Raw genomic sequence first — 24,748 nt, forward strand, 5'->3', positions numbered from 1 at the left:
TGTGTGGTGCAGTTTGTTCTTGTTTGTACGTAAACTGCACTGTGGTAAACCGTACTAGTGCTGTGTAGGACAAGATTCGGTTATAAGACTATGCATTGCATCCTCAAAACCAGGCATCGATGTTACTATTTGTTGTTTACCGTTTTTTTACTTTTTGATAGTGTTGTCAACCGTGCTTATGATTAACCTGTTTCCCTTGTTTTAACTTACCGTCGGGTGGCGTTATAACACTCTGTATTTATATTATTCGTTGGTTATAGTTGCTGAGCCGCAGTTGATAATCTTGGGGATTGTGGATCACAATAGCTAATACCTGGTCTGAGTTATCTAGGTATTGTTGAATTCCTATAGTCAAGATTCAAGATTTCTCTTGATACCACACATACTTTTTTTCTCCAGATCCTGGTAGGTTTTATTTGGCTGTCGGGTTACGTTATTTTCCTGCTTACTAGCGACACAACGGCATGTATAGAGAGTGGAGGTGGAAATAGGAAAGTTGGGACAGTTTGGTGCACGATAAAAGGGCTTGATTATAAAAATATACTTCAGGTGTGCAAAACGCAGCTTTTATTATATAATGGATATGCATCAGCAACTTTAAAAAGTGGATCACACTGCAATGGTTTTGAACTTTCATTCTCTTTTCTTGTCCCATTTGGTACTAAACAAAGAATATTTACAGAATTGTATGACCGCATTCTTACGAATCAAAAAAGTTTTTATTTATGTAAAACAAGTTCCGGAAATGGGGGAATTAATGTTAACGGTTTCCTATATTAACCGAAAGTACCACGGAATAGAATGATACAAGTGCTGTGTGGCGTCAGCGGTTAGGCCTACGACGTGGCCGTACAGCGTGGCGCATATTAAATAGGGCTGTGTTACAGTCGCTGTTACGTTTTGTCAATATCTATTTTAAAGTCGAAAAGTAACTGAATGAATGTTTCTTTAAATTTAAAGTTATTCTATTTTCAATTTTACATATCGGCGCTGTTCACCCAGAATGGGCATAAACATAACAAAGAATTCTTTTTAAATAATCGTCCAAATACAGTAGTAAGTTTTTGAACTATTAATTTTGATACCTTTAGTAATTATTAACAACACGCTAACCTTGAAAAAATTCTCATCCGAAAACTGATAAATTCAGTTTTTACGAATTGTGTTAGTTGCAATCCGACTGAATGACAAAATGTAGAGGTAGGTAAAGATCATGGGACGTCAAGGGGGGGAGTTTTTTAGCTTGTAGTTTAACATTTCCGTAGTAAACTGCGAGAAGATGGTTCTATTGCATTAGTAAGCCGAACTTTTTTAGTTTAGGTTAGTATTGTGTTTGTATTGTTATTATAGAATGTGAAAAATGTGATCGTTAAATTAGTGTTGAGATTTTATAGTTATTTCATTTTCTTTTTTTACAAAAGTTTTACATCTTAGCCCGCTCGTATATTTATCAGTTGATTTTAGGGTGAAAATATTCAAATTGGAAACATTATTATTATTTGTGTGTGCCTCGTATGAGTCAGTGTTTTGAATACCGTCACCAAAAAAGGTGACTGGAAGATCAGTTAGGAGATTATGGCAAAGAATGATGGCCACAATGGCAATGACAACAAACGAATTGACAAAAAGAAATTGGAAGAAGATGTAAGAGAAAACTCAAAATATATATTTGTATATCTTCAAATATTATGGGATTCTAATTTTTACTTACATTTGGCAGATTTTAAACCTGGAACATGTTATAAACCTCACAAAAGATTCCATCACTCGTCTTAACCAAGAGTTTGGTGGAAAGAGTCATCCTCCATCTATATACCTCCAGGTAAGCTGTCATTACTTTAGTTTCCAATCTGTTTTTATACTGGTCTACAGAGTATAACAAGTGCACAAGCGATATTGTTACAAATTTTGGGTTATGTATGTACGGCCCAGACTGCAGAGTATGGCAGGTGCACGCGCGATTTTTTTACAGACTTTCGGTTATGCACGCCACAATTTGTCCTACGCACGCCAATTAATTAAACAAAGAAAAAAATACGTATTAAATTAAGTGAGATTTCCTAACGTGGCTTGAAAATGTACATGCTTTGCACGCAGATTTTTAATGATAGCACGCGCGAACGCGAAAAATAACCGTCTTGCACGCGCGAGATCTCGTCAGGAACTGCCATACTTTGCAGACTGGTGTACGGCATAATCTGTCCCACATTGATCAACAAAATCTGTATTAAAATAAATATGTTTTCCTAACAGGGCTTTGAAATATGCTTATTTTGCACGACGGCTTTTAACGATATGCATGCTCTTAAAAGCTGTTATTTTAGCAACCAAGTCTTTTTTATTTAGCCTGGACAAAGGTAGTACTTAGTAAATAATTGCTTTCGTGTCTTTTGTTCAATTAGTACCAGTAATTTTTCTACAATTAAATTGACCACATCAGGGCTGTGAGTATTCCTTAGGGTATTATGTCAATAACTTCCTAGGTTATTCTGTATAAAGCATTAGTGCCATTATATTAACCATACAACTTCTTTATGGAAACTGAAAATATGAAACAACCTGGTGCTGTGTAATTTAGGTAGGTAACTGATAGACCGATGTATCATTTCTACAAATTGTCCACCTGGATATGCCTATTTACACTGTTTTTGGGTTTAGATTTTTTCTTCATTAAAGCCAACCATAAAAAACTATTTTTCAGGAATATCGAGAACTGACAGATCGACTTGATGATCATCAAAAACGTCTTGAAAACCTTTATGATGTAAGGGAGCAGGAACAATCAAATTCAAACAACGATACTGAGGTCCAACCATCATATTCACCACAGTCGAACCAGTACCCACATACAGGTACCTCCTATGGTCGGCATGTATGTCAGTCTCATGATCAACATTTCTTTCCTACACCCCTTGCCCAGCAGACCAATGGCCAGAAAACCCATTCTTCAAGGCTTCTTAGTGCAGGTGATTACTTTGTTACATAAACTGTGCTAGTGGTTCTTATGAGTTAGCTAGGTTTAGTACTTCGGAAGTATCGGTTAGGGTTTTTAGGCAAATAAGTCTAGTAGTAGTGTAGGTCATGTATCTTCTGCATGCCTGAGTTAGGTTTCTGGTATGAGTAGTATTTAATATAAGTTAGAAGCTTTACAATCTTTTATTATCTTCTGCAAGTTTATGTTGATAAATTAAGCCATAAACAAATGGTATGCTAATCTGCCTGAGCAACAGCCTATGGTTTCTCTTGCTATCTTTAACTGTAATAGATGATATTTTATGACTTGTATGAAATACGACAAGTTTTTTTGTACTTGTTTTAATTAAATTCAGGCATTTTTTTATTAATAGTAGTAGCAATACAGCATGACAATAGTTTTGTATAACAATAACGTTATAATTAGTTTAATAAGTGCTTACAAATTCCTTCTAATTTCTAAATCAGTGTGGTATTTTATATTTAAAACCTATACATGTTATGGTACATTCCCTGTGCAGCATATTAAATATATATATGTCTCAACTTTAGGTTGCCAAGTATGTTTAACACAAAGCTAAGCTTATTGATTTTGTGTGTGTGAAAATAGACGTTGTTTTCTAATTGGTTTGTAAGTTGTTAACCGCACACTCATGCCTGTTAGCAATTTCTTGGTAACGCACAAACTCGTTTGTTGTTTAGTTATTCTCATTATTTGCTTTGAACATTGATGATGTTAAGTAATTCACTTCCCTGTTGCAACTATTCACATGCATTATGTCTAATTTCCTATTTAGGTCAAACGGGTCATGGGAAAAACATATTAGCGTATTACGTATAGCAGTAAGCAATGGACAAACAGATAACATTTAACGTAATTTATTTTGGTCCTCAGACATTTATTATTCGTTTAAATCATTAAACATTGGTCAGTGGTTCTCCTATTATTAAACTGCATACCATGGTTACTTATCTCTTGATTTGGCAACTTGGGGATTTATCTGATTGTTTGAGGGAATAATCCTGGCACAACCAGTTGCTGGATTATCAGATAAAGTTAAAACTGTCTTATTGTTAACTTGTCTTTCTATTTCAGTAACTCCATTTAGCAGCTTCGCTGCTAAAAGCCTGTTTGTGAGACAGGTTTTTTTAGTCTTCTTTTAGTAGCTTTTTTACTTCATAATTTGTGGTATCAAGCGTTTGTAATAATTAAACAAAATAAAACACATAATAATCTTAATTTTTGTTGCAATAAAGGGTAATTAGAATTCGGGGCAGAGTTCCCAATTCTAATTACCACATGATGTATGTTCTATAGTAATTATGCTAAACTGGCAACACTGTATGCATGAATGATTTGTTTACGCTTCCGTCATTGAAATGTTCAGGAGGAAGTGCTTCTTCAGACTCCCCACACTCACCTATTCAGCAGAACACCACCGCGTCAAAACCTGGATCAGAAAAGGCCATCGGCGTAATTCGAATCTATCTACCAAATGGAAAAACCACGGTAAAACATTTATGTTGTCCGTTCATGACCTCGGTTCTTCTTTTTTAGTTATGATCATATTTGTGTGGGTGGGTAGTCAACATAATTATAATATTGTTAGTCATATAATATTCCCGTTATCACATACTTTTAATCTTTGAACAAATCTTGGGTTTCCAGATAACACCTGTGTTGGTAAATTATTAAAACCTTTTTTGTGTGAAGATATAATTTATAAAACGCCAATAATAGCACCTGTTGTTTAAACAACATTAATTTCACGGAAAAATATTATTTTGGCTTGATATCAATCCTAGACTTAGTTGTACATTTTTATACATGGTGTCCCCATAATATGGCTTCAATTCTCTTAAAATTTTATTGTTTCATGAAAAATATAGGCGTAGGCAAAAGCTTGGTGGGTATTACGATATTTTTTTCGTGTATTAAACTTTAAAGTTTTGCTGTTGTCAACATAACTTGTTACATAGGTTGGTGCAATTCCTGGCAAACGTTTAAAAGAAGTACTTCTAAAATCAGCACGACTGAAAAGCCTTCGGGATAAACTGGATCAGTGCAGTGTGTACCGGTTTGGAACTGAGTAAGTATTAGTATTACATCATTAATTCCATGTTATTACAGCTAATTTTTCCATAGTTGTTCTAGATGGCATTCGTGCCATGTGGGCAAGCATCAACGTTTCATAAGGTCGAATTACATTAACCGCAAACCTAGTCTGCTGCTAATTTAGTTAAAATGTTGACTGTTTTCTAATCGAAGTATAATCATTCTTAAGTGATCACGTGGACTGGAACAGTGATTCGGGCATTCTTGCCGGTGTGCAACTCGAACTTCGAACTGAGGACAAGTCTTTTACAAAGTCAACACGCATACTAAAGGCAAACCATAACTTTGTAAGTAACAGAAATAAAGGTTTTGTAACGTTTGGTTTTGTACATAGTATGGGTTTATGGGTTTTATAAGCTTGCCACCTTGGTCTATTAACCAGTGCCTGTAAAAAATATATTTTCTATAATTAGTGCATTTGTTATATGGTAATTAGAAAAGCAATTTACCTAAATTGCGTTGGCATAAAATCACCTCATGAATATATAACATTACTATCATTCTCTTTTGTAAATAATTTATCTCATTGATTATTTTGATTTTAGTCTGAAATCAATGCAGTTACTTTGCGTTTGTTATTTCGCAACGTTGGAGGCGCGCGAATGTGTGACAATTGTTTTTATGGCAGGCGCGAAAAACATTCTTTTCACTCTCCTATTGCGACTGGTGCAGGAAGATCCTATTTCAGGGCGTCACGTGCAAGATGTGCGGGTTCAAGCTGCACCAGAAGTGCATCAACGAAGTGCCCGATTACTGCATTACACAAATACAGATACTGGAATTAGAGTAAGTTGCAGTAACATAAGTTTTTAGTCACGATTTCGGCTTTAAATATTTGGAAAATCGCGTGTGTTACAAGTTACAGATACTACCGATTTGTTTCGTACCCTACAATTTCCGAAACGAATTAGCCTTGTTATTTTGAGCTGCAGTGAGAAAGCGACCGTGTTTATATAATAGCGCTAATCTGCTTTGGCTGCTAATGCTTTCCTAAACTGCTCGGGACTATGCCGGCATCGGCGATGCCCGTGTAATATGCTTTAAATTAAGGCAATGTTTACCGCGGTTGTAAACACCGGGTATGTTAGAGTCAAGGCCACCTCAGGGTTAATATACGTGCAAGATTAGCGCATCGTAGCCCTTCTATGGTTTACCTGTGAAAACGCGCGCCCTCCGCCATATCTTGTCTATAAATAACCTCAAGGTGCAAAAGCATGAAATCTGCTGTATTGAACGGATTCGCTTGCTTATTTTTCTTGCGGCTTACACCGATTTTGCAGCGATATAGCCATCAACACACTTTCTATTTTAGGAATAATTTGTCGTCGTTGCAGAAAATAGCGCCGCTTATCGCCCGATTCGTATATACCTAAGGAAGTAGTAGCCTGCGTAAAATAATATTCCATACCGTAGTTAAACTTTTTTTATCACGAAAGGTGCTTGACGACCAGCTCAACCCTTCTACCTTACACCTATATTTTTTTTCTTAAATACCAAGTGTTAACCATTTATACTTTCCAGGAAGAAAATCCGTCCCCAAACCCCGTCTCCCGACTCGCCCAACACCCCTACAGACACTTGGCCAGTTCCCGGGGTAAGTTGAGCTCCACAGGTCGTATCACGTGACACAGAACGTGGCCGCTCGTCTGACTTCACCCTTGACCTCATAATTAACCCTCTGTGTCACGTGACACGGCCTCGGCAGTCGTGCCTGTCAGTTCACCGCGTGCTAATCGTTGGTTTCAAGCAGAGTGGTGATTTCCCTCTTTACCGACCACGGTCCACATCGCAGCCAAGTCTTTTCATAAACAGTACCGCCCCGCTAGGACAAAACTCAAGGCAGCCGGTATTTATAGTAGCTTCAGCTTTATCTCTTCACTAACGCCTCACTATTACATTACTACCACTGTCACTGACCCATTTTATCGTTACAGGAATACAACAATTATCCGCCTGCCCACGGTAAGTCGCATCCCGCACCCACCACCATGTTAAACGTGTGACTCACCCATATAATCATGGTCCCATCAATTCTACGCAAAGTTTCTCTTGTTGTTGTATTTCCATCGTTATGTCGCGCACATAGATTTTCTCGTAGCGAATCAACAAGCTGTTTCAAAATTGCACTATTCATGTGAAATTTGTGATGCGGTGATCTGTTCCGTGATATACCAATCATATTTGTTCATGAGACTTGTAAAACGCGCTCTGACCTCATCATATAGTCTGGTTTAAAACGTCAATTCTGTTACTGAAGACATAGACCACGCACTGTGGTACTTTATGGTAGTTCTGTAGCTCTGTAGACGGTCAAAGCTAGCGTTACCTGTAGTTATAACATTAACAAGGTGAGCACGATGGTGATACCGAACCCTACCGTCATGAATTGAGTCTTCCTCCGTCCCCCTTCCATATGAAGGAGCCTTGTGTGGCGGCAGGTATCATGGTGCATGCGGGCTCTCTTGAGCTACTCAACCGAGCAGTTGTGAGCGTGGACGCCAAACGTTCCTCTCGGAAAGTCGAAGGTCAGCAAGGCACGTCAGCATTGAGCGCTCCGTTGTTTCAATTAGTGTTCGCTGGGAGCTTAGTTGTTGTTGTTGTTGTTGCTTGGTGTTGAGTCCTAATTCTGTCTTGTCGTGTAATTACGATGTTAGAAATCTCACTCGCTTTGGTGTAATTCGCATGCTTGTAAACCCTAACAATTGGTCTCCGTTATAAATTCTCCAAACCTAATTCGTTGGTAGGGATACCTCGTATATGAGGATTGTCATTTTGTGTTTGATTCACTGACCACACTGAGTTCATCAACGGTGCCAGCGGACAACGTCATACAACCAGAGGTCGTCATGTACAACAGAGGAATCCATAAAATAAACTTACTCTGACAATTCACTTCGTATGTTACAGGCTTCCCGCAAGGAGTCGGCTTGGCGCAGAATGCCGCTGTGGCGAGTCTTCCCGCACCAGTTGTCGTGCACAGGGACCCAAGTCACAGACGAAGTGTAAGTCCTCGCTTAATTTTCTGTATAGCAATACTAGCTTCACGTATACATCCGCCGCACCACCCCATGCATTTGAGCTCCGAGAACCTAATTATAAACCGCTGTTACCACCCGTCGATCAAGTCAAGCGGTAATTTTAAGTCCACGAATAATCTCCTCATATCAAACTTATACATCCAAAATATTTGTGTTTGATCTCCCCGTTCACTGAATTGTACGAAATATCTTCAGTAGAATATTTAGCTGTATATAGAAAATGGTTTATCTGCTGAGAAATGTCTGATTAGGTGTAGATTAGTTGGGCAAATAAATTTTGAAATTATAAACTCTCGCAACTTGTACGTGTAGGTTTACTTACTTCCGTATGGTCTTATCGCCATATGCGGTGTATCGTACCTAAGTTACCAGTTATGTAACTTAATTTTGCTCATGAGTAATTTCAGAGTTAAAATTAATAAAAAAGCCTATAAAAAAAACTTTCGTCAAAACATTTTTTTTTTAACCATAACTGCGATTAAACCATAACCGTTGACGCAGCACTCCCCTCGGCGGGATTCGAACGAAGACTGGGAGGTTCCTGAAGAAGAAATCGAATGGGGGGATAAGATCGGGTCCGGGTCGTACGGAATCGTGTACAGATGTCGTTGGCATGGGATCGTCGCAGTGAAGGTCCTTAATGTATCAAACCCCACACCTTCTCAACTACAGGAGTTTAAAAACGAAGTCGCAGTTCTAAGGTATAGTTTTTGCCTGTAGGTTTATTTCGAAAATACAGAATTGTTCGCAGTTAATCAAATTTCTCCGTTATGCTTCGAGGCAACCAGTTTAACCCAACCTTAACTCGTGACAAAGGGAAACATAGCGTTTTTGGTGGTTATAATCGGAAATGGCCGCGTACTGGTCTGTATTTACATACTGGCTGTCCGTATACATTGTTTTCTATTGACACATAGCTAAGTTAATGCGAACGCAGTTTTGCTGTGTAACCATAGCGGTGGCTAAAGCCGATTAATGAATAGCATTATACCAGTGTCTGGTAATTATAATTAATAATTATAAAGCATCGATTTTCATAGTTGGGACCAAACCTTTGGGAATTGTTAATGCTTCTTATTAATTAAGTCAAACGTAAGAATGGCCCCCTGTGCTATAGAACGCAGATAATTATGCGAAACCTTTGTCACCCTGGAACAGTGAATTGCTTGGAACAGTAGCATCATATTTAACGTTCGGCGTATCTTGCAGGAAAACCCGGCACGTGAACATCCTCCTATTCATGGGTTATACAATTAAGAATCAACTATGTATAGTGACGCAGTGGTGCGACGGCTCAAGTCTTTATCGCCACCTGCATATGATCGACACTAAGTTCGACATGCTGCAGACCATCAACATCGCTCGACAGACCGCACAGGGCATGGAGTAAGCTTTATAGGAACTATTTGTCATAGTTAATATAAAACTACAACGCATAGTTTCGTAACCAATGCTTTATTAATACAGATATCTCCACGCCAAGAACATCATACACAGAGACATGAAGTCTAACAGTATCCTTTTGAAGTTAAATTACGTAATGTATAAGATCAAACTAGTTTATCCCCGCATTCTAACCGCGCTAATTCACTACGCATGAGCGTGCCAGCTTACAATTAAACTACCAACGTCACTTTGCGTATTTATAGCCCTACGCACGCGTGTATTCCTTAACCACAACTTCTCTAAAGATATTTTTCTTCTCGAAGACTACACGGTTAAAATCGGCGACTTCGGTCTGGCCACTGTCAAGTCAAGGTGGTCAGGTTCGGAGCAACTAATGCAACCCACGGGTTCTATTTTATGGATGGCACCAGAGGTTAGTTATATAAACGACCAACCTTTTTTGTTAATATGTATCCGTCGCTGTGATTGAGTGGTTATAGCGTTCACATCGTAACCAAACGACACCAGGTTCGGTTCTCGGCGTAACAGCGCATGTGTTGGTTAAGACACTTAACGTTAAGTGCGCCAACCCATTAGTTGCTTGTGGCTTGTTTAAAAAAATGACCTCTTGCAAAATAATATCACCACGTTTTTTAAAACAGATACTACAAAATTCACCTTGTTCAAAGAGAATGTTGTATGCAATGGTCTCTTACTCGTATGGCCCATTTTTAAATATAACAGTATTAAAAAAATATAACTGTCTTTTTGTCCTGTGATGTTTTAAAATTTTTAAATTGTCTCTAAAATATTTAAAATTGTCTCTGCTCTCATACCGCCTAATCACTCGACTTTACCCGACAGGTGATCCGTATGATAGATGGGAATCCTTACACGTTCCAATCAGATGTCTACGCATTTGGCGTCGTGCTGTACGAGATGACGTCTAACACACTCCCATACAGTCACATTGGCAACAGAGACATGGTAAACCTTGCACGATTATTAGCAATATATCAAATCCCCCACTGCCCTCATGGGTTTATGCAGCGCACGTTTTAAGTAACGACCGAAACTTGGGATAACGTTATTGTCATTAAAGTTGCAGTTTCTGTGCTTGGGAGTTGGGTTGGGAATTTTTGGCTGTATGAAACTGGAAACTTGTGCATAATGTTCGCCTATTAGCTTATAGTTTGAGTAATGCATTATCACCGTTGTTCATCTAATTGAAGCCTAATTTAATAACTTTGTTGATTACGTCATTGCCTTTTTTATTCCAAGCACCTATTGTTAGCGTTTTCCTTCTTAAAACGATCATTTTAACTTCTCACATCACTGAGGATGTTTTCTGTTTTGTAAACTGCAACGTTTGCAATGATGTTAGTATTTAAACTGACCAGAAGACCTATGTTTTACGCACCTAATTTAAAAACTACATTATAGTACTGTGGGAATGGTATATACTGTTTAGCACCTGGATCCTATATTTCCTAATCGTTGAACAATTAACAACGCCTTTTTTAGAGTCGCAGGGCTTCGGTTATGTAAATCGGCAGCCATTTTTCATTCACCACAAAATGAAACAGCATGAAAAATTTTCCCCGTCTTACCCCTACCGTATTACATAACGAATCTAGCATTCATATTGTAAAAATTAAATCCCTAAATCGGTTTCCTAATTTTAACCTCTTCCTCTCTTTCTTCCAGATCCTCTTCCAGGTAGGAAGAGGATATCTCAGTCCGGATCTTGATCTCATCCGGAGCGACACTCCTCGATCCTGTCGGAAGCTCATCGTGGATTGCATCAAGAAGAACAGAGAGGATCGACCTTTGTTTCCTCAGGTGAACCAGATATTCTTATCTGCTTTTTGCTATAAGCATTGTGTATTATCTTGTATGTCTGTTTAATTATGTCACAACTTGTGATTCAAATTTCAACACTTGATTGAGTTTTTTTGCTAAATTTACGAACATCACAATTTGTGATTCGGATTCCCACAACCGAGTGAGTCCTTTTTTTCTAAATTCGCGAACATAAAATATTTTTAGCAATGTTGAGGCGATAACGTATTATAATTACATCGCTCACTTCAGCATTTTGTTGTGTAACACGTATTAACCCTACTTTTTATGAACCATGTTATAATGTTTAGCTCCCATTCATTACAACTCTGCTGTCTTTACTTAGACAAGTTTGACCTAAAGACTTCCAATACTCTAACACGCAAATCTCACATTTCAGATTTGGGGAGATCTCGACAAGATTTACAAAGCGCTGCCAAGAATATGCAGAAGTCAGTCCGACCCTTGCTCCATAAACCGCGCCGGTTCCTCGTCAAGTGAAGACTTTTTTCGATTAATTTTACCGAAGTCAACAAGGACCCAAAATTCGACTACCCTTGTCAGTCCTTAATTGGACACACGCGGCCGCTTAACAGATTTCACGGTCGAGTTTAGGTAATTAAATGCATCAAGTGAGCAGTGTGTTATGCATTTGTTTTAGCTCCATTCTTTTTAATATGCCCCTGCGTGTTTGTCAAAATATCAAGGTATGCCTCCAGCACAAGCAGCGGTTGCGGGGCCCAACACACGTACACGAATCAAGCGTTACCTAGACAGCGCGATTCCGCAGAGGGCGTTTGTAACCTGTTTCATAACCTTTCCAGTTTCGTGCGAAACTTTGCTTGGCTAACTTGTAATCCCGCTTTTTAACGCTAGGAAAATACGAGGCGAGCACTGACGGAGATAACTTGTTGGCACTTACTTTTTCCAGCTACGTTTATACTTGATGTATCGCAATTTAGGTTTCCATTCTATGCTTTGTAGATCATACCTTTGTTCCTTACTGACCTCGCCTTCTTTGGGCGTGGTGTATCCTCACTAACGGTGATCTTGCTAAACCAAGAAGTAAGCCAACTGGTCCACGCTTTGCACTAAACCGCCAATACACCATTGAGAATTCTGACCCAGTTGCTAATTGCGCGAATGTTTCAAAGCAGAAATATAGTAACCGTATATCGTATTTCGTTTTTCCGCCTGAATTTATTTGCGATGATTTTAATCGAAGATGCAACTATAAAACATACATCAAGAATTTCTATTATTGCTGTAATTTGTTAAGAATGAAATAAATCGTTTACGGGACACTAAAACCGAAGATTGAAGTTCTCAAACGACTTGGTGGAATTTCAGTTTTTTTTTCTGCCAGGTGTTTGAATATGTAATATTTCACACCATTTTTTGTCGTATCATAATATACTAAAGTGATATAGTTGTATACTGAATTTCTGGGGTCGGGTGCTGTGCCAAAAAGCTTATTGCATCAGATGACAAAGCAATTAATTATTGTATAGAACAGTGAGGTAAGATTAGACATTTTCATTCTCATTTTTCGGCCTATTCAGAACTACACCATTCAAAAATATATTTAACTGCAGAACAACGTTATGGCGAGTCCGACTGAAGTCGTGCAATACTGCAGTTGGTCTATATGTGTGCCAAATATATGGCGGTTCTAGGTGTATATTGAAGTAGAGATATAATATACTTAAAAAATAAATTTTGTTTATGTTAATGCGGAATCATTGTGCTTTTAAAATAAAAGCATTACGTAACAAGCAGCAGTTCGCCGCGTTGTGAAACGATCCTTTGTCCGAGCTCACATAGTTTGTGTGAAGCGTTTACTAATTGATAAATACTTCTAAGTTGTTTGTATTCATTCTAATTGTTCGCGATAATGATTTTTCTACAGTCGCAGTTTCTTAAACACTGCGTGCATCGACAAACAATGTGGTGTTCCAGGACCATTCATTCAAAACCACACGAACCCGCGTCTGATGACTCGAGGCATTTTCGCGAAAAAAAGTTGGTCAAGTCACCGGTACGTGTGCTAGGACGCCGGCCGCGAGACAGTACACCGGAATAGTCAGTGTTTATGTTCGGGCGCCAATTTTTCGAACTCGAGATTGGTTTTGACGCCAATTTATGATCAGAGAGCTTGAATTACTGGATAATGTAAACTATCTTAGATAGACACGATTCAGATTTCTAAAACTGATTTGTTTGAGATTATAAGGATTAGATTTCTTTGAATTTGCTTTTATTATGCCGCTTAAGCTTTCGGCTGTAACAAACGTGCGTTACAATAAATACCCAGACGCCCCTTTAAAGTTTTAACCTTGAGGCTAAATTGAGGCCTGTATGCACATACGTTATAAACAATGCAAACCGCTTGTAAATTGAGACTCGATAAAGTTTGGTAGTTTATTGTCTGCTGTATATACATACGTGCGTGAGTACCTTGTACAGTTACAGAATAATAAGCAATATTAGTTTCCGAAAATCCTTGTTAAGGTTTATTTAATTCTGTAGCATATTTTTTTATTTACAGTTACCGCGTTACCCAAGTTTTTTTGTTTATAATTTTAGATTGCTGCTGAAATGGATCAATCGTATTAGTATTTAGCGAATAACGACAATCAATTTCATCTTACGCTGAACTGTTTTGTCAACTTTAATAACAATGGAAAGTTCCTACCATGTACCACAATCTTGCTCGAGTTTACGGACAATTAGAACATTTGTTTTGATCACGACAATCCTGGTCAGCGTGACTGCTGATTTAGGGTTGAGTCAGAACTTAAGGAACTCATCGGATGAATATACTGACTGGAATATAAAGAAATGTTTTCAAAATCACACACTGGATTTGGTATTTCTGGTTGAGTCTAGAGTTTTAACTCAAAACGAAACCAAACATTCTGCGAAGCATTTTATATTGGATGTTGTAGAAACATTAACGTCGGACGGCCAAAACACGAGAATCAGCCTCCTTAGGTAAGTTACGCCGCTCAAGGCGCAGGTTTCTCGTAGGTATGACGTACTTGACACCACCAAGGACCTGGAATTGCAGCGAATTTAGATCGTTGTCTCACCAAATCGTTTTTAGTTTAATCTCCGATCCTCGGGGCAAATTTGTATGAGTGTGAACCGTTAACCAGTGGCTTGAATTACCTTACCCTTATACGTTAAAGCAACGGTAATTGATAATTAAGCCTACTGGAGTCAAACAAATAATGTCCGTTATATTTCGTTACAGCTATAATCGAAAGGTCGAAGTTAAATTCGGTTTTGTCGAAAACATAAGCGAGAACGATATCACTCAAGCGCTGGACGATGTCAGTGCCAAAGACCAAACAGAAATCAGTTTATTACGAAGAGCATTGCGACATACGAAAAACGTATTTTTCGGCATGCGCAAGCGACCGGGAATCAAAAGGTATTTAAGTGTACAATCAATAGACATTTTGCACCATTTTTTTGGACCAAAATTAAAGTGCCTTAATTATTTAAGCTACAAATGGTGTGCAAACGCTTGTCAGTTCAAAACTTATAACAAGGTAAAAACTTGGTTATCGCTTAATTACCACTTGTGCCCCGACGCAGTAAGTACGTCAAATGAACATGTCACTCATAAATCATTTTTACATTTCTTATTACTCAACCAATTCTGAGTCCTGTTCATCATCAGTGTGTGCAGGGGCACAAATATTATGACGCTTATCGTCCGCAAAAATAACAAACGCCCAAGCCGCATTAAAATTACATTAACCTGAAATTGGCCCAATGTCGCTATAAACATAAGAAGGGCGTATAGTAAATTGGAGGGCGTGTACCGTAACTTAACATTACCGCAGTTATTTGCCGTAAACCAAAAACCTGTAGATATAACTTAGCTTACAATATATTCCCCAACCTGTTATTATAGTAGGGTGCTGGGGAAAGATGGGACACCTTTAGCACATAATATCCAAATATCCTGATCGTGTTTTATTCAATTAACAACGGTCTATGGGAGTCGTGGGGATACGGTTTTAAAATTCTCTTAAAAAAATAAAGAGGTGTCCCGTCTCCCCCCATCCTACTATACCTTTAACTCGATAAAAGTATAGTACCGTGGTAAGATAAACAAGGTTAGCACCAAAACCCCATATTTCCTTGTCGTGTTTCAAATAAATAATAATACAATTTCTATAATTCTGTAAAATTCTTGTAAATAAGACAATGAAATCGTTTCGCATTTTCACCCCACTCCGCCTCCAGTAATAGTTTTTTTTACTTTTTGCACAAGTGGGTACATGTCGTTCACATATTATAGTTTACTGTTCGTCAGTTTAATACTGAGACACGCAACCATCTTCGAATACGACGAACAACACTATTTTTCTCAGAAGAGACACTCCGTTTGCTTTGGTCGTTTTAACCGACCGCCAATCACGTGACCCACCATCCTCTCCCGCCGCCAACATCCGAAGGAAAGGAGGTAGAATCCTTGTTGTAGGATTCGGAGGAAACCATTCTAACCAGCTTGGTAGTGTGGCTTCTATGCCGCTATACGTGAGTGACATTTTCACTATAGTTATTTTTTTATTTTGTGTTTTTTGTTGCTTTGTATATAGTACTGCGGGGGAGAATTGCGAGGCAATACGGGTATATTTCTTTTAATTTTCCTTAGCATATAATATATCCAAATATCCCGATCCTGTTTTAAACAACTAACAACGGTATATGGGTGTCGTGAAGCTACAATTTTTTAATGTTTTTTGTTTCCAACCAAATGGGACAAGAAAAAAGATTGAAAAATATAAAAACCCTCCCCCGCCTTTTATATTTTTTAAACGATTTGTTTGTTTTTCCAGGATAACTTATTCGTTTTTCAATCGTCCTCCGATCTCCAAGCATCTGGCCCGAATACGATTGCATCCGCTCTTTGCAACCAAGTTAACAACAACCTCGTTGCATCGAATCACGAAGGCCTCAGAAAATCGTCCGAAAATAGTAAGATTGTTTTATGAAATAACAAAGTTTTGAGAATAGGTTGAAGCGGCGACCGTATAATTACTTTATCGCACACGAGCCAGTTCGATCTTAGTTAAACATATGTTTGCTCGTATACCCATTAAACGTTTTGAACTCTCATGTTTATTTTCTTTATACCTACAGTAATGTAAGGTGGCTGAACCTACCTTACAAGCAGAGTTAATACGCGGCAATCAAACGAATTACAAGTTTAACATAAGGTCGTCATATTACTTCACACGCTTTGTAGTGGCGAAAACAACTTACTGTACGTTTCATAACCGATCACAACGCATGGGAATTTATATGGATGTTTATAATCCTTCTTAATTATAGAGTTGAAGCCAATGTCAGTAAAGAGCGATCCAGTGTAATATTTCAGGTAAATTTAACGTAATTTTTATGTCAGATTTAAGTAGGCAACGAATCGATGTTTTCCGAGTGGAGTCGACGCCCAACTCTCTTACCTTGCACTGGAGACCGCTGGAGCCGCCAGCGTCTTTCTATACACTGGCTATTGTACCACACCACGGGGGAAGGGCATATGAACGACCGGGAAACCTCACCACCACTATACTGGGTCTCAGGCCATCGACGATTTACAGGATTTCGATCCGACCGTGGCATGGAAATGTGGCAGGACAACAAACAATCATCGTACATAACACGGGTAAGGCATTTTAATTTTCTTTTGTTAAAGTGTTGCGGTTTTTTTGTTAGTCTATATAATCTTTTACTTCTATAGTGAATCGGTTTTAAACTGACGTTTATGGGGGTGGGGTAAGATGGGACATGTTTTCATTATCTCTTCTTGTCCCATTTGATAGTATACAGACAATATTTATAGACACGATTTAGGTGCTAAAACGATATACCACTGTATATTGTTACTCTGTTCCTTTATGTTTTCAGCACCATTACCACCTACAAACGTTACCATGAACGTGATTAAAGCCGATGCTTGCGACTATCAACGTATGCTACAGGTAAGAGGCGTTGGTTTCAAGGTTTTACTCGTTAAAAAACATTTTTACTTACAGTTAAAATATGAAGCACAGCCCGCCATATTGATCCCACAAGTCCATTGCGTTTCCGGTTTTCAGATTTCTATGTTGATTGTTAACTGGCACAGGGATTCTGAACTGAATTCCTATAGAGTAAGTTGAAAATCGTGTTGTGATACAAACGACCACAATCCCCGTAATTTCAACAGCGATTTACACTTTTAGATCACTGTATCACCGAACATTCCATCGCTTTCCTATCTCGGTCGGAAATCTTCTCAACAGATATTTGTCAACCCGACAGCCGGGGTAAACTACACCGTCCAAATCACCAGTCAGGCTCCAAGGCTCATGACCAGCGAGCCAGTCGTGTCATCTTTCGTCGCAAGTTGGTATCATTAGTTATTTGATATATCATACAATAGTATTACAATAACGCATGTGTATAATCTAAACATTATTTGCTTAGATCCGATGCCACCGAGTCAACTGTCGGTCAAAGAAATAAACGACAGTAGCTTCTCTTTGACATGGCGTTCTCCAAACACTGGCGTGTACGACTCATTTCGAATCATTCTTGTTTCTTCAATCGAACGCCGTGTGATGTAAGTTCTTTCTCTTACAATACTGTTCACCGTGGACTTGAAACAAAACGTAATTAACGTCGAATATTTCAGCGACTTTGTTCCAACAAACATCACACAACCGAACGCATTCTACACTTACGTGCTCAGTCACATTCCGCCCAATACGCTTTACCACATTAAAGTTTTCTCGATGAGTATCGGAGCATCCAGCACATCTTCAGTGAATTCTACATACTTCAGAAGAGCGACGCCTTTGTACGGAAACATGGACCAAAACTTGCGTGAATCAGTCATTCTCTCAACGTCCGAAGGCATATTTTCCTACCCTCATGTCGGTGAACAAATGACGATAAACCAATCATCTATTCAGGTTTGAAAGCTTTAAATCTTTTGTCTGCTTAACGACACTTATGGTAGTTGTATATCACGTGTCCATGTACCTTGCGCGGTAACGTTCCATAACTAATTAAACGCATAATTTGGGCCTTCGCAAGGTAATTCGTGGTGTTGTGGTATGTGAAATGAAATACTTTAGGCTAACCTCGCGCGCTGTGGATTACAGTAGCGAGTTTCGCAGAAGTTAAAAGGCTATGAACATATAGGTCTGAATGATGAAGCAGGTCAAGTTATTTCTTTGTTCTGTCCTATGTGCACCGTTGATCAGCATCATAACTTTGACTATAATTTTAAACGATGCTTCACTTTATACTAATTATTGTACTACATACGTACATCCATACATTTGCCAATATCAGTGAAAGTAACAGTACATAAACGCAGATATATACAGTTTTACATTGCTTTAAAACTAATAATGAAGGTGACAAACGAATCGGAACACATGCCTTTGTTGTTTGATGTCGTGTGGTATAGTTACCTTTTCTCGGGACTAAATAAATCATTATTGTATATGGTAGTCTCTATAAAAGTCTGCATGAAAGACTATATATAACACACACGTGCATTTTAAGACAAGCTCTATATGGGAGCATAAAGCTAAACGGATGGTTGTTCTTCATGGTTATCCTTTGAAAATTTGTTACACATGGTTATTGTATTTTATGAAATTACACTTTTGCTTAAGCGGTTTATCCGTATAAGAGTGTTTTCAAGGACTGTCGTATTGTTGCTTATTCTACCTCGTCGTTGGTTTTAATCTGATTTTCGTTACCATATATTCGAAGAGATGGTTAAAACTTATGTTATGTAAGGTTATACCATAGTATACTGAAGTGAGTATACTATGGTTATACGCTCGAAACCCGTTTGCCTTGTCGATTGTGGGACGAATTTTTAAGCAGATGGCTGTCTTGGTTCAAGGTATATAGTAGGATGGGGGAAGATGAGACATCTTTGGCGCGTAATATCCGAATATCCTGATCGTGTTTTAAACAGTTAACAACGGTCTATGGGAGTCTTGAGCATATAGTTTTATAATTTTTTGAAAGTTCATTGTTTACTACCACATCGGACGATAAAATAAAGTTAAAAGGTGTCCCAACTTCCCCCATCCTACTATATATATCCAATATATCGTGACGACTTTCACTTTGACAGGTCGTACTTAGAGCGCCAGGTGGTGTGGTCAACGCTGTGCATCACCGAAGCTACGATCGTGGTCGAGAAAGGGACAACAGATCAAATACATCAGGGTGGAAACAAGTTGTTGTTTGGATTGAGAGACAAACAAGCGAAATTAAATTGACCTCTTTTGAAAATCAAATAACTACAGTTACTCTTGTTAAAGGTACTTCTTTTTCTGGATGCTTTGCTAAAACTTAGATTTAAACTTTATATAATGGTTAATGCTACCATATTATGACGCAATGAACCTCTGATGGTATTCGTAATGTAACGTTAAACTCATCTCCAAACTAAAAAGGGTTGCTGCAACCTGTGGGTCTCGCCGTCGACTTTTACGGAGGCAACATTTACTGGACTGATAATGGTAGTAAAAGTATCGGCGTGGCAAGCACGGATATTAAAAGCATTACCAACGGAAGTTATCGCGTAAACCGACGACTTGTCTCGGGATCTGACATTCACATACCGATCAGTATAACTTTGGATGCAATTGGAAGGTACTTAGATTACAATTGAATTAGTTTTAGAACGCTGTTTGTATTTTACACCACGCTGTATGTTACGTTTAGCTTAAGGCATGTTTTGGTATAAACCATTATGTAACCATATATTCTACGCTTTATAAAGAAAATGTAAAGCACTCCTTGGAGCTAAGTTTGTTATGTGCAACTTATAATATTGACTACATAAACAGACACATCTTTTGGTCTGATTTGGTCGGAAGTATAGACAAATGCCGAATGGACGGCACCGACCGTATAACGCTAGTCAAAGACTCCTTTCTTCGACCTTACGGTCTCACCTACTGCGCCACATCAGATAGATTATATTGGGTGGATTCTGTAAGAAACGTTCTGGAGGTTATTCGGTAAGAAATTCTGCGATTAGTTAAATTCATTGCTTTGTTTTGTGGTTTGAAATTCAACAATATTTAAAAAAACTGATAGATCTTAAAAAACATGAGAACGCGGTGTGTGTATGGCCGGGCATGTAATCACCCCAGATTCGTTTATTATGTAATAGAACTGATGGACGTGAACGCCACATCATTTTACGAAGTCCTGCCACGACCTCACTTGGCCCGTCGTTTTTCACTGTAGTCGGCAATCGCTTTTTCTGGACAAATTCAGAAAAAATTGTTGCTGCGGGTTCTTTCGAAGTGAGGGCCGGAAAAAGTTCCCAGGTTCAATTTCCTTTGAATATCACAGACGTTTCACTCATGCCAGGCATCACCGGCATCAACGCGTTTGACATATCATCGTATGAGCAAGGTTGGTGAATTTAAATTAATCAAAATAATGTTTTATTTATGGTAGGGTAAGATTGAACACCTATTTATTCTATTTTCTTGTCCCAATTGGTACTAAATGAAGAACATTTAAAGAATTATAAAACCGCGTCCTTACGACTCCCATAAACCGTTGTTAATTGTTTAAAATACGACCAGGATAATATGTACTAAAGTTGCCCCATCTTCCCCCACCCTACTATATATTTATTTTTGTCACTGTAGCTGCACTCATGTCAACCGACCAGTTAAGTTTCCCCTGCGTATCAACATTCTGTGATGAAGTGTGCATACCGGTCACCTTACAGCACGCCGTCTGCGTTGGCCAATGCTTCCCATGGGAGGTCCTTTGCCCGAACAGGTTACTAAAAGTTGTCTAATGTATTGTATATATAACTGAAACAAAAACTCATTAAGTCGTTACGAAACAAATAACATTCTAATTTAACCTTAAGGGACTTATAACTTTTACGTTCCAACATTATTGTTCCAAAATACCTCGAACCCCTGTGATAAGTTAAAAATTTATATTTTTTAAGTTTTGAAATGGTACTTCCCCACCCTCAAACTCCCCCAAAAGTGATTTTTGATTGCAAACAAAATAACACTGAGCAAAATACTGACATTTAAAATCCTTTTATATTGAGCACAGTACCAGCATCTGTGTAAATACGAACTTACTTTGCGACGGAATAAACGACTGCATCGACGGTACAGATGAAAATCTACCAGAATGTGAAAACTTGAGAAATGCACAGAACTGCAGTACCGGTCCGTCTAACTCAAGCGTTCAGACGTTTCAATGTCGCAATTTGACGAAATGCGTTCCGTATTCACATGTTTGTGATGGAAGGATCGACTGTCGCGATGGGTAATACTTAATATTACGTACTAGACTGTAATATTTTATTTAAAGAATATACTTTTAGTTCTGATGAGGTGGACTGCCCAATGCAATCGCAGAATTGCTCGTTTGAGGGAAAACTTTGTCTTTGGACTCAAGACTCAGACGATGATTTTGACTGGACGTTATGGCACAGACAAACTCTTTCTAATGGAACTGGTCCCTTTTTGGACCACACCATGCTAGAAACCAACAGTAAGGAACATCTTATTAATTCTTATCTAAAACACAGCTAGTATTTGGTAAACCAAAACCAATGTATTTTTTGACACTTGGTTTTTAGGTTCTTATCTCTATGCTGAAGCCACAACTCAAAATCATGAAGACAAAGCTAGGTTAAGCTCAGTTTGGCTAGCAAGGCCAGTATGCTTGAAGTAAGTGCTAATCTATGCTAATAAATATTATAGTTTTAAATTAATAGATACGACCTATTTACCCTTGTGTGATGCATGGCTGGATAAGGAGAGTCCCTTTTACTTTGTTGTTCTATTTCATATACCTTAGTCAACCCGTTAGTGACCACTGTTGACTGGGTTAAAGCAGTTGCTGTGTGTCTTGGCCAGCAGTGAACTCATGACCTCTGCCCCATTGGCAGACACACTAGGCAAATAAATGAATTGGTATAAAAACTTTGCTTTGGCAGAAACTGAAAACAATATTCTTATATCCTAAAGGTGACAGTAATAAATATATATATATTATCAATTATAGATTGTATTACCACATGCGGGGTGCTTCAGTGGGCAATTTGTCCATATATATACGAGATTATGAAAGTGGAAATCTAACAAAGAAATGGGAGAAGTCTGGAAACCAAGGGATTTATTGGAACATTGCCCGTGTATCTATTAATTATCATTCCCTATACCAGGTAAGTCACTGATTTTCAACCTTGGCCTTGCGATCTAAGTGTTGGTTTTTAATTTGATTTTGTTGGGTCATGAATAAGTGGTTCTGATGGCTTTTTATTGTGTTGCAAATGTTTGTTTTATTTTATTGTTAGCTTATGATAAGTAATGCAAAATGTAGTTAGGTTTTAAAAATTTTGGTTTGAAATATGCCATTAAAATTAAATTTTACCTATAACTAGGTTGTTGTCTTGCAAAATGCTATTGGTAAAATGATTGGTATTCTCCAATGTAAATGTAGCCAATATATATATATATATATATCATTGTTTTAAAGTTGTATGTTTGGTATATAACCTTTGGACCTTTGGTTAATGTAACCATTTTCACAACTCTCTGTAAAAAATTAGAAATTTTTTATTTCATTTTTAATTAAAAAACAACTTGAACCAGATAATCATTGAAGCAAGCAGAGGAATAGATTACCGTGGTGACATTGCTATCGATGATGTGGAAATTAACAATGGACTTTGCAAAGTAGAACATTCATGTTCGTTTAATACATTTGATGATTTGCTCTGTGGATATGAACAAGGTATGCCAAGTGGATTTGTAATACTTATATAACATATATAGTTTGCATATGATGGAATCGAGCACTTAGTTTTTGAACTATAATGTGTTAAAACCGTTACTCTATTTTCCAAGTGTTAGAATTGTATTAAATAGCCATATAAAGCTGTCAAATTGAATGGAAAACAGGCAATTGCTTCAATTGTTCATCATATAATAAACAATCTCTAGTTAATAGGTATATTCAATAAATTTTATTCACTTACATAAAGTTTTTTTTTTTTACATAAAGGAAAGTGTTTAGGCTTGTAAATTAATCTTTATCATTTAGAAGCAGAAGATTGGATTTTGTGGTCTGGACCAAGTGAAACTTATGGGACTGGTCCTTATCCTGATGTAGAACACGTGGAAGACATCACTGAGAAACCAACCGCAGTTCAGTTTTGTGTTTATTTTTTATTATATATTTACTTATGACACTACTAGAAAAAAATTGTCTGATTTAAGGTCTTCTGGCGTTTTGTTTATTTGAGAATTGGCATTTTAACATCCTATTCAGGTTGTCAATATGTTGTTTTTCAGAAAAATAAATTCACAGGAGAGCCTAATCAGATTTATTACATGCCTAGCACCAAGGCAGCACATATAAAATTGAACACGTAGAAACCTTACCTTATTCACGCTACAATGCAGTATTCTACAACAATTTATTGCCATTATAGACTAAAACGATTGTGTGAATGTACCTTAAACTTTTTTTACCGAAAGTCTTCTACATATTTTTAGAGTCCTGTTGAGCAAATAGGACCAGATTGGTTTTACTACGATTTCAAGATAGAAGACGACGCTGGCTGTAATGAGTGTAATGGAACTAAACTTGTGCGTGAACTCCCATCTTATGTTGGTCCAAAACTGGTTGGAATTGTTCTCTGTAGCACAACTAAGTTAGTTTAAAGTTTGTTTTCTATTAAATGAGCTCCGGATCTATTTTACACTATAATAATGTTTAAATAACAAACTGGACACATGCTTTTTACTAGTATTTTTATGGTAATTTAACAAGTTGGATAAATAATTGAAGACACATTAAGCCTTTGAAAAGTTGTAAGAAGTAAATGTAAGCTGAATTTTAGAGTTATTGAATGTATATTGGGAAAAGGTTAAAATGGTTGGTGTAACTGGTACCAACATTAGCATTCTAATCAACAAAATCTTAAATGAAGGCTTGTATTTATTACAGGTACAAGATATTTCTTGGCTCCACTTTGCGAAGTGTTTTCCGTAACGTTGCAGATGGTGCAGGTTCCGGAGAAGATCATTGTGAACTTATAGGTTCCAGTGACTTGGCTTACGAAGTGGGAGACCACAGTCATTGCAGAGGTTGGTTCAACTTGTTATATAAATTTCATTTAATGTAATTTTTTATTGAGTGAATTTTATTTTCACGCCATTATTCAGTTTTTTAAGTGATATTTGCATTACCTTAAAGTAATATTCAGTGTTTTAATTAAACATAACCTTGCAGTTGTATTAATTACAAACTACAAGCCATGGCTCATAAAGATTCTTTGGAACTGTGACATATATAT

General features: G+C 37.7%; 2 protein-coding genes across 10 annotated transcripts in view; both read left to right on the forward strand.

Moving 5' to 3' along the window:
* The first annotated feature begins 1,390 nt into the window (after positions 1 to 1,390).
* LOC149742952 (serine/threonine-protein kinase A-Raf-like) lies at positions 1,391 to 12,665 on the forward strand. 6 transcript variants are annotated; one of them, XM_089889100.1, is made up of 19 exons: positions 1,391 to 1,644; positions 1,721 to 1,822; positions 2,702 to 2,966; positions 4,362 to 4,483; positions 4,954 to 5,063; positions 5,259 to 5,376; positions 5,718 to 5,875; positions 6,611 to 6,683; positions 6,837 to 6,935; positions 7,024 to 7,051; positions 7,438 to 7,614; positions 7,997 to 8,091; positions 8,629 to 8,828; positions 9,337 to 9,513; positions 9,595 to 9,641; positions 9,819 to 9,946; positions 10,378 to 10,500; positions 11,221 to 11,355; positions 11,756 to 12,665. In XM_089889100.1, the coding sequence occupies exons 1-19, from the start codon at positions 1,576 to 1,578 to the stop codon at positions 11,924 to 11,926; spliced, it is 2,397 nt and encodes a 798-aa protein (XP_089745226.1). In that variant the 5' UTR covers positions 1,391 to 1,575; the 3' UTR covers positions 11,927 to 12,665. The 6 variants fall into 6 exon arrangements, with proteins under 6 accessions (XP_089745226.1, XP_089745232.1, XP_089745241.1 ...); XM_089889106.1 differs by having other exon boundaries at positions 1,392 to 1,644; positions 6,840 to 6,935; XM_089889115.1 differs by lacking the exon at positions 6,837 to 6,935 and having other exon boundaries at positions 1,393 to 1,644.
* A 1,220-nt stretch (positions 12,666 to 13,885) lies between these two features.
* LOC149742953 (uncharacterized) overlaps positions 13,886 to 24,748 on the forward strand; it is a 36,135-nt gene continuing 25,272 nt past the window's right edge. The window contains exons 1-23 of one of the 4 annotated variants that reach the window (XM_089889052.1): positions 13,886 to 14,349; positions 14,612 to 14,791; positions 15,744 to 15,909; positions 16,212 to 16,350; positions 16,781 to 17,041; positions 17,284 to 17,357; positions 17,412 to 17,528; positions 17,601 to 17,763; positions 17,845 to 17,980; positions 18,053 to 18,332; positions 19,520 to 19,709; positions 19,845 to 20,043; positions 20,241 to 20,414; positions 20,570 to 20,817; positions 21,060 to 21,195; positions 21,487 to 21,705; positions 21,764 to 21,933; positions 22,022 to 22,112; positions 22,450 to 22,609; positions 23,040 to 23,181; positions 23,491 to 23,594; positions 23,946 to 24,103; positions 24,400 to 24,539. In XM_089889052.1, coding sequence (XP_089745178.1) covers positions 14,036 to 14,349; positions 14,612 to 14,791; positions 15,744 to 15,909; positions 16,212 to 16,350; positions 16,781 to 17,041; positions 17,284 to 17,357; positions 17,412 to 17,528; positions 17,601 to 17,763; positions 17,845 to 17,980; positions 18,053 to 18,332; positions 19,520 to 19,709; positions 19,845 to 20,043; positions 20,241 to 20,414; positions 20,570 to 20,817; positions 21,060 to 21,195; positions 21,487 to 21,705; positions 21,764 to 21,933; positions 22,022 to 22,112; positions 22,450 to 22,609; positions 23,040 to 23,181; positions 23,491 to 23,594; positions 23,946 to 24,103; positions 24,400 to 24,539 — 3,961 coding nt within the window. In that variant the 5' untranslated portion in view covers positions 13,886 to 14,035. Of the gene's footprint in view, positions 14,350 to 14,611; positions 14,792 to 15,743; positions 15,910 to 16,211; positions 16,351 to 16,780; positions 17,042 to 17,283; positions 17,529 to 17,600; positions 17,764 to 17,844; positions 17,981 to 18,052; positions 18,333 to 19,519; positions 19,710 to 19,844; positions 20,044 to 20,240; positions 20,415 to 20,569; positions 20,818 to 21,059; positions 21,196 to 21,486; positions 21,706 to 21,763; positions 21,934 to 22,021; positions 22,113 to 22,449; positions 22,610 to 23,039; positions 23,182 to 23,490; positions 23,595 to 23,945; positions 24,104 to 24,399; positions 24,540 to 24,748 lie in introns of all 4 variants that reach the window. The other 3 variants (XM_089889067.1, XM_089889058.1, XM_089889044.1) reach the window with 3 other exon arrangements.

Source organism: Ciona robusta, chromosome 1, assembly GCF_009617815.1.
Source record: "Ciona robusta chromosome 1, ASM961781v2".
Classification (NCBI taxonomy): domain Eukaryota; kingdom Metazoa; phylum Chordata; class Ascidiacea; order Phlebobranchia; family Cionidae; genus Ciona; species Ciona robusta.

Bases quoted from the DNA above. Each gene is read 5' to 3' on its own strand.
- LOC149742952 (XM_089889100.1), top strand. From the start codon at position 1,576: ATGGCAAAGAATGATGGCCACAATGGCAATGACAACAAACGAATTGAC. The intron at 6,684-6,836 runs GTAAGTTGAGCT...GTTGGTTTCAAG, and splicing joins ACACTTGGCCAGTTCCCGGG to CAGAGTGGTGATTTCCCTCT. The intron at 8,092-8,628 runs GTAAGTCCTCGC...CCGTTGACGCAG, and splicing joins ACCCAAGTCACAGACGAAGT to CACTCCCCTCGGCGGGATTC.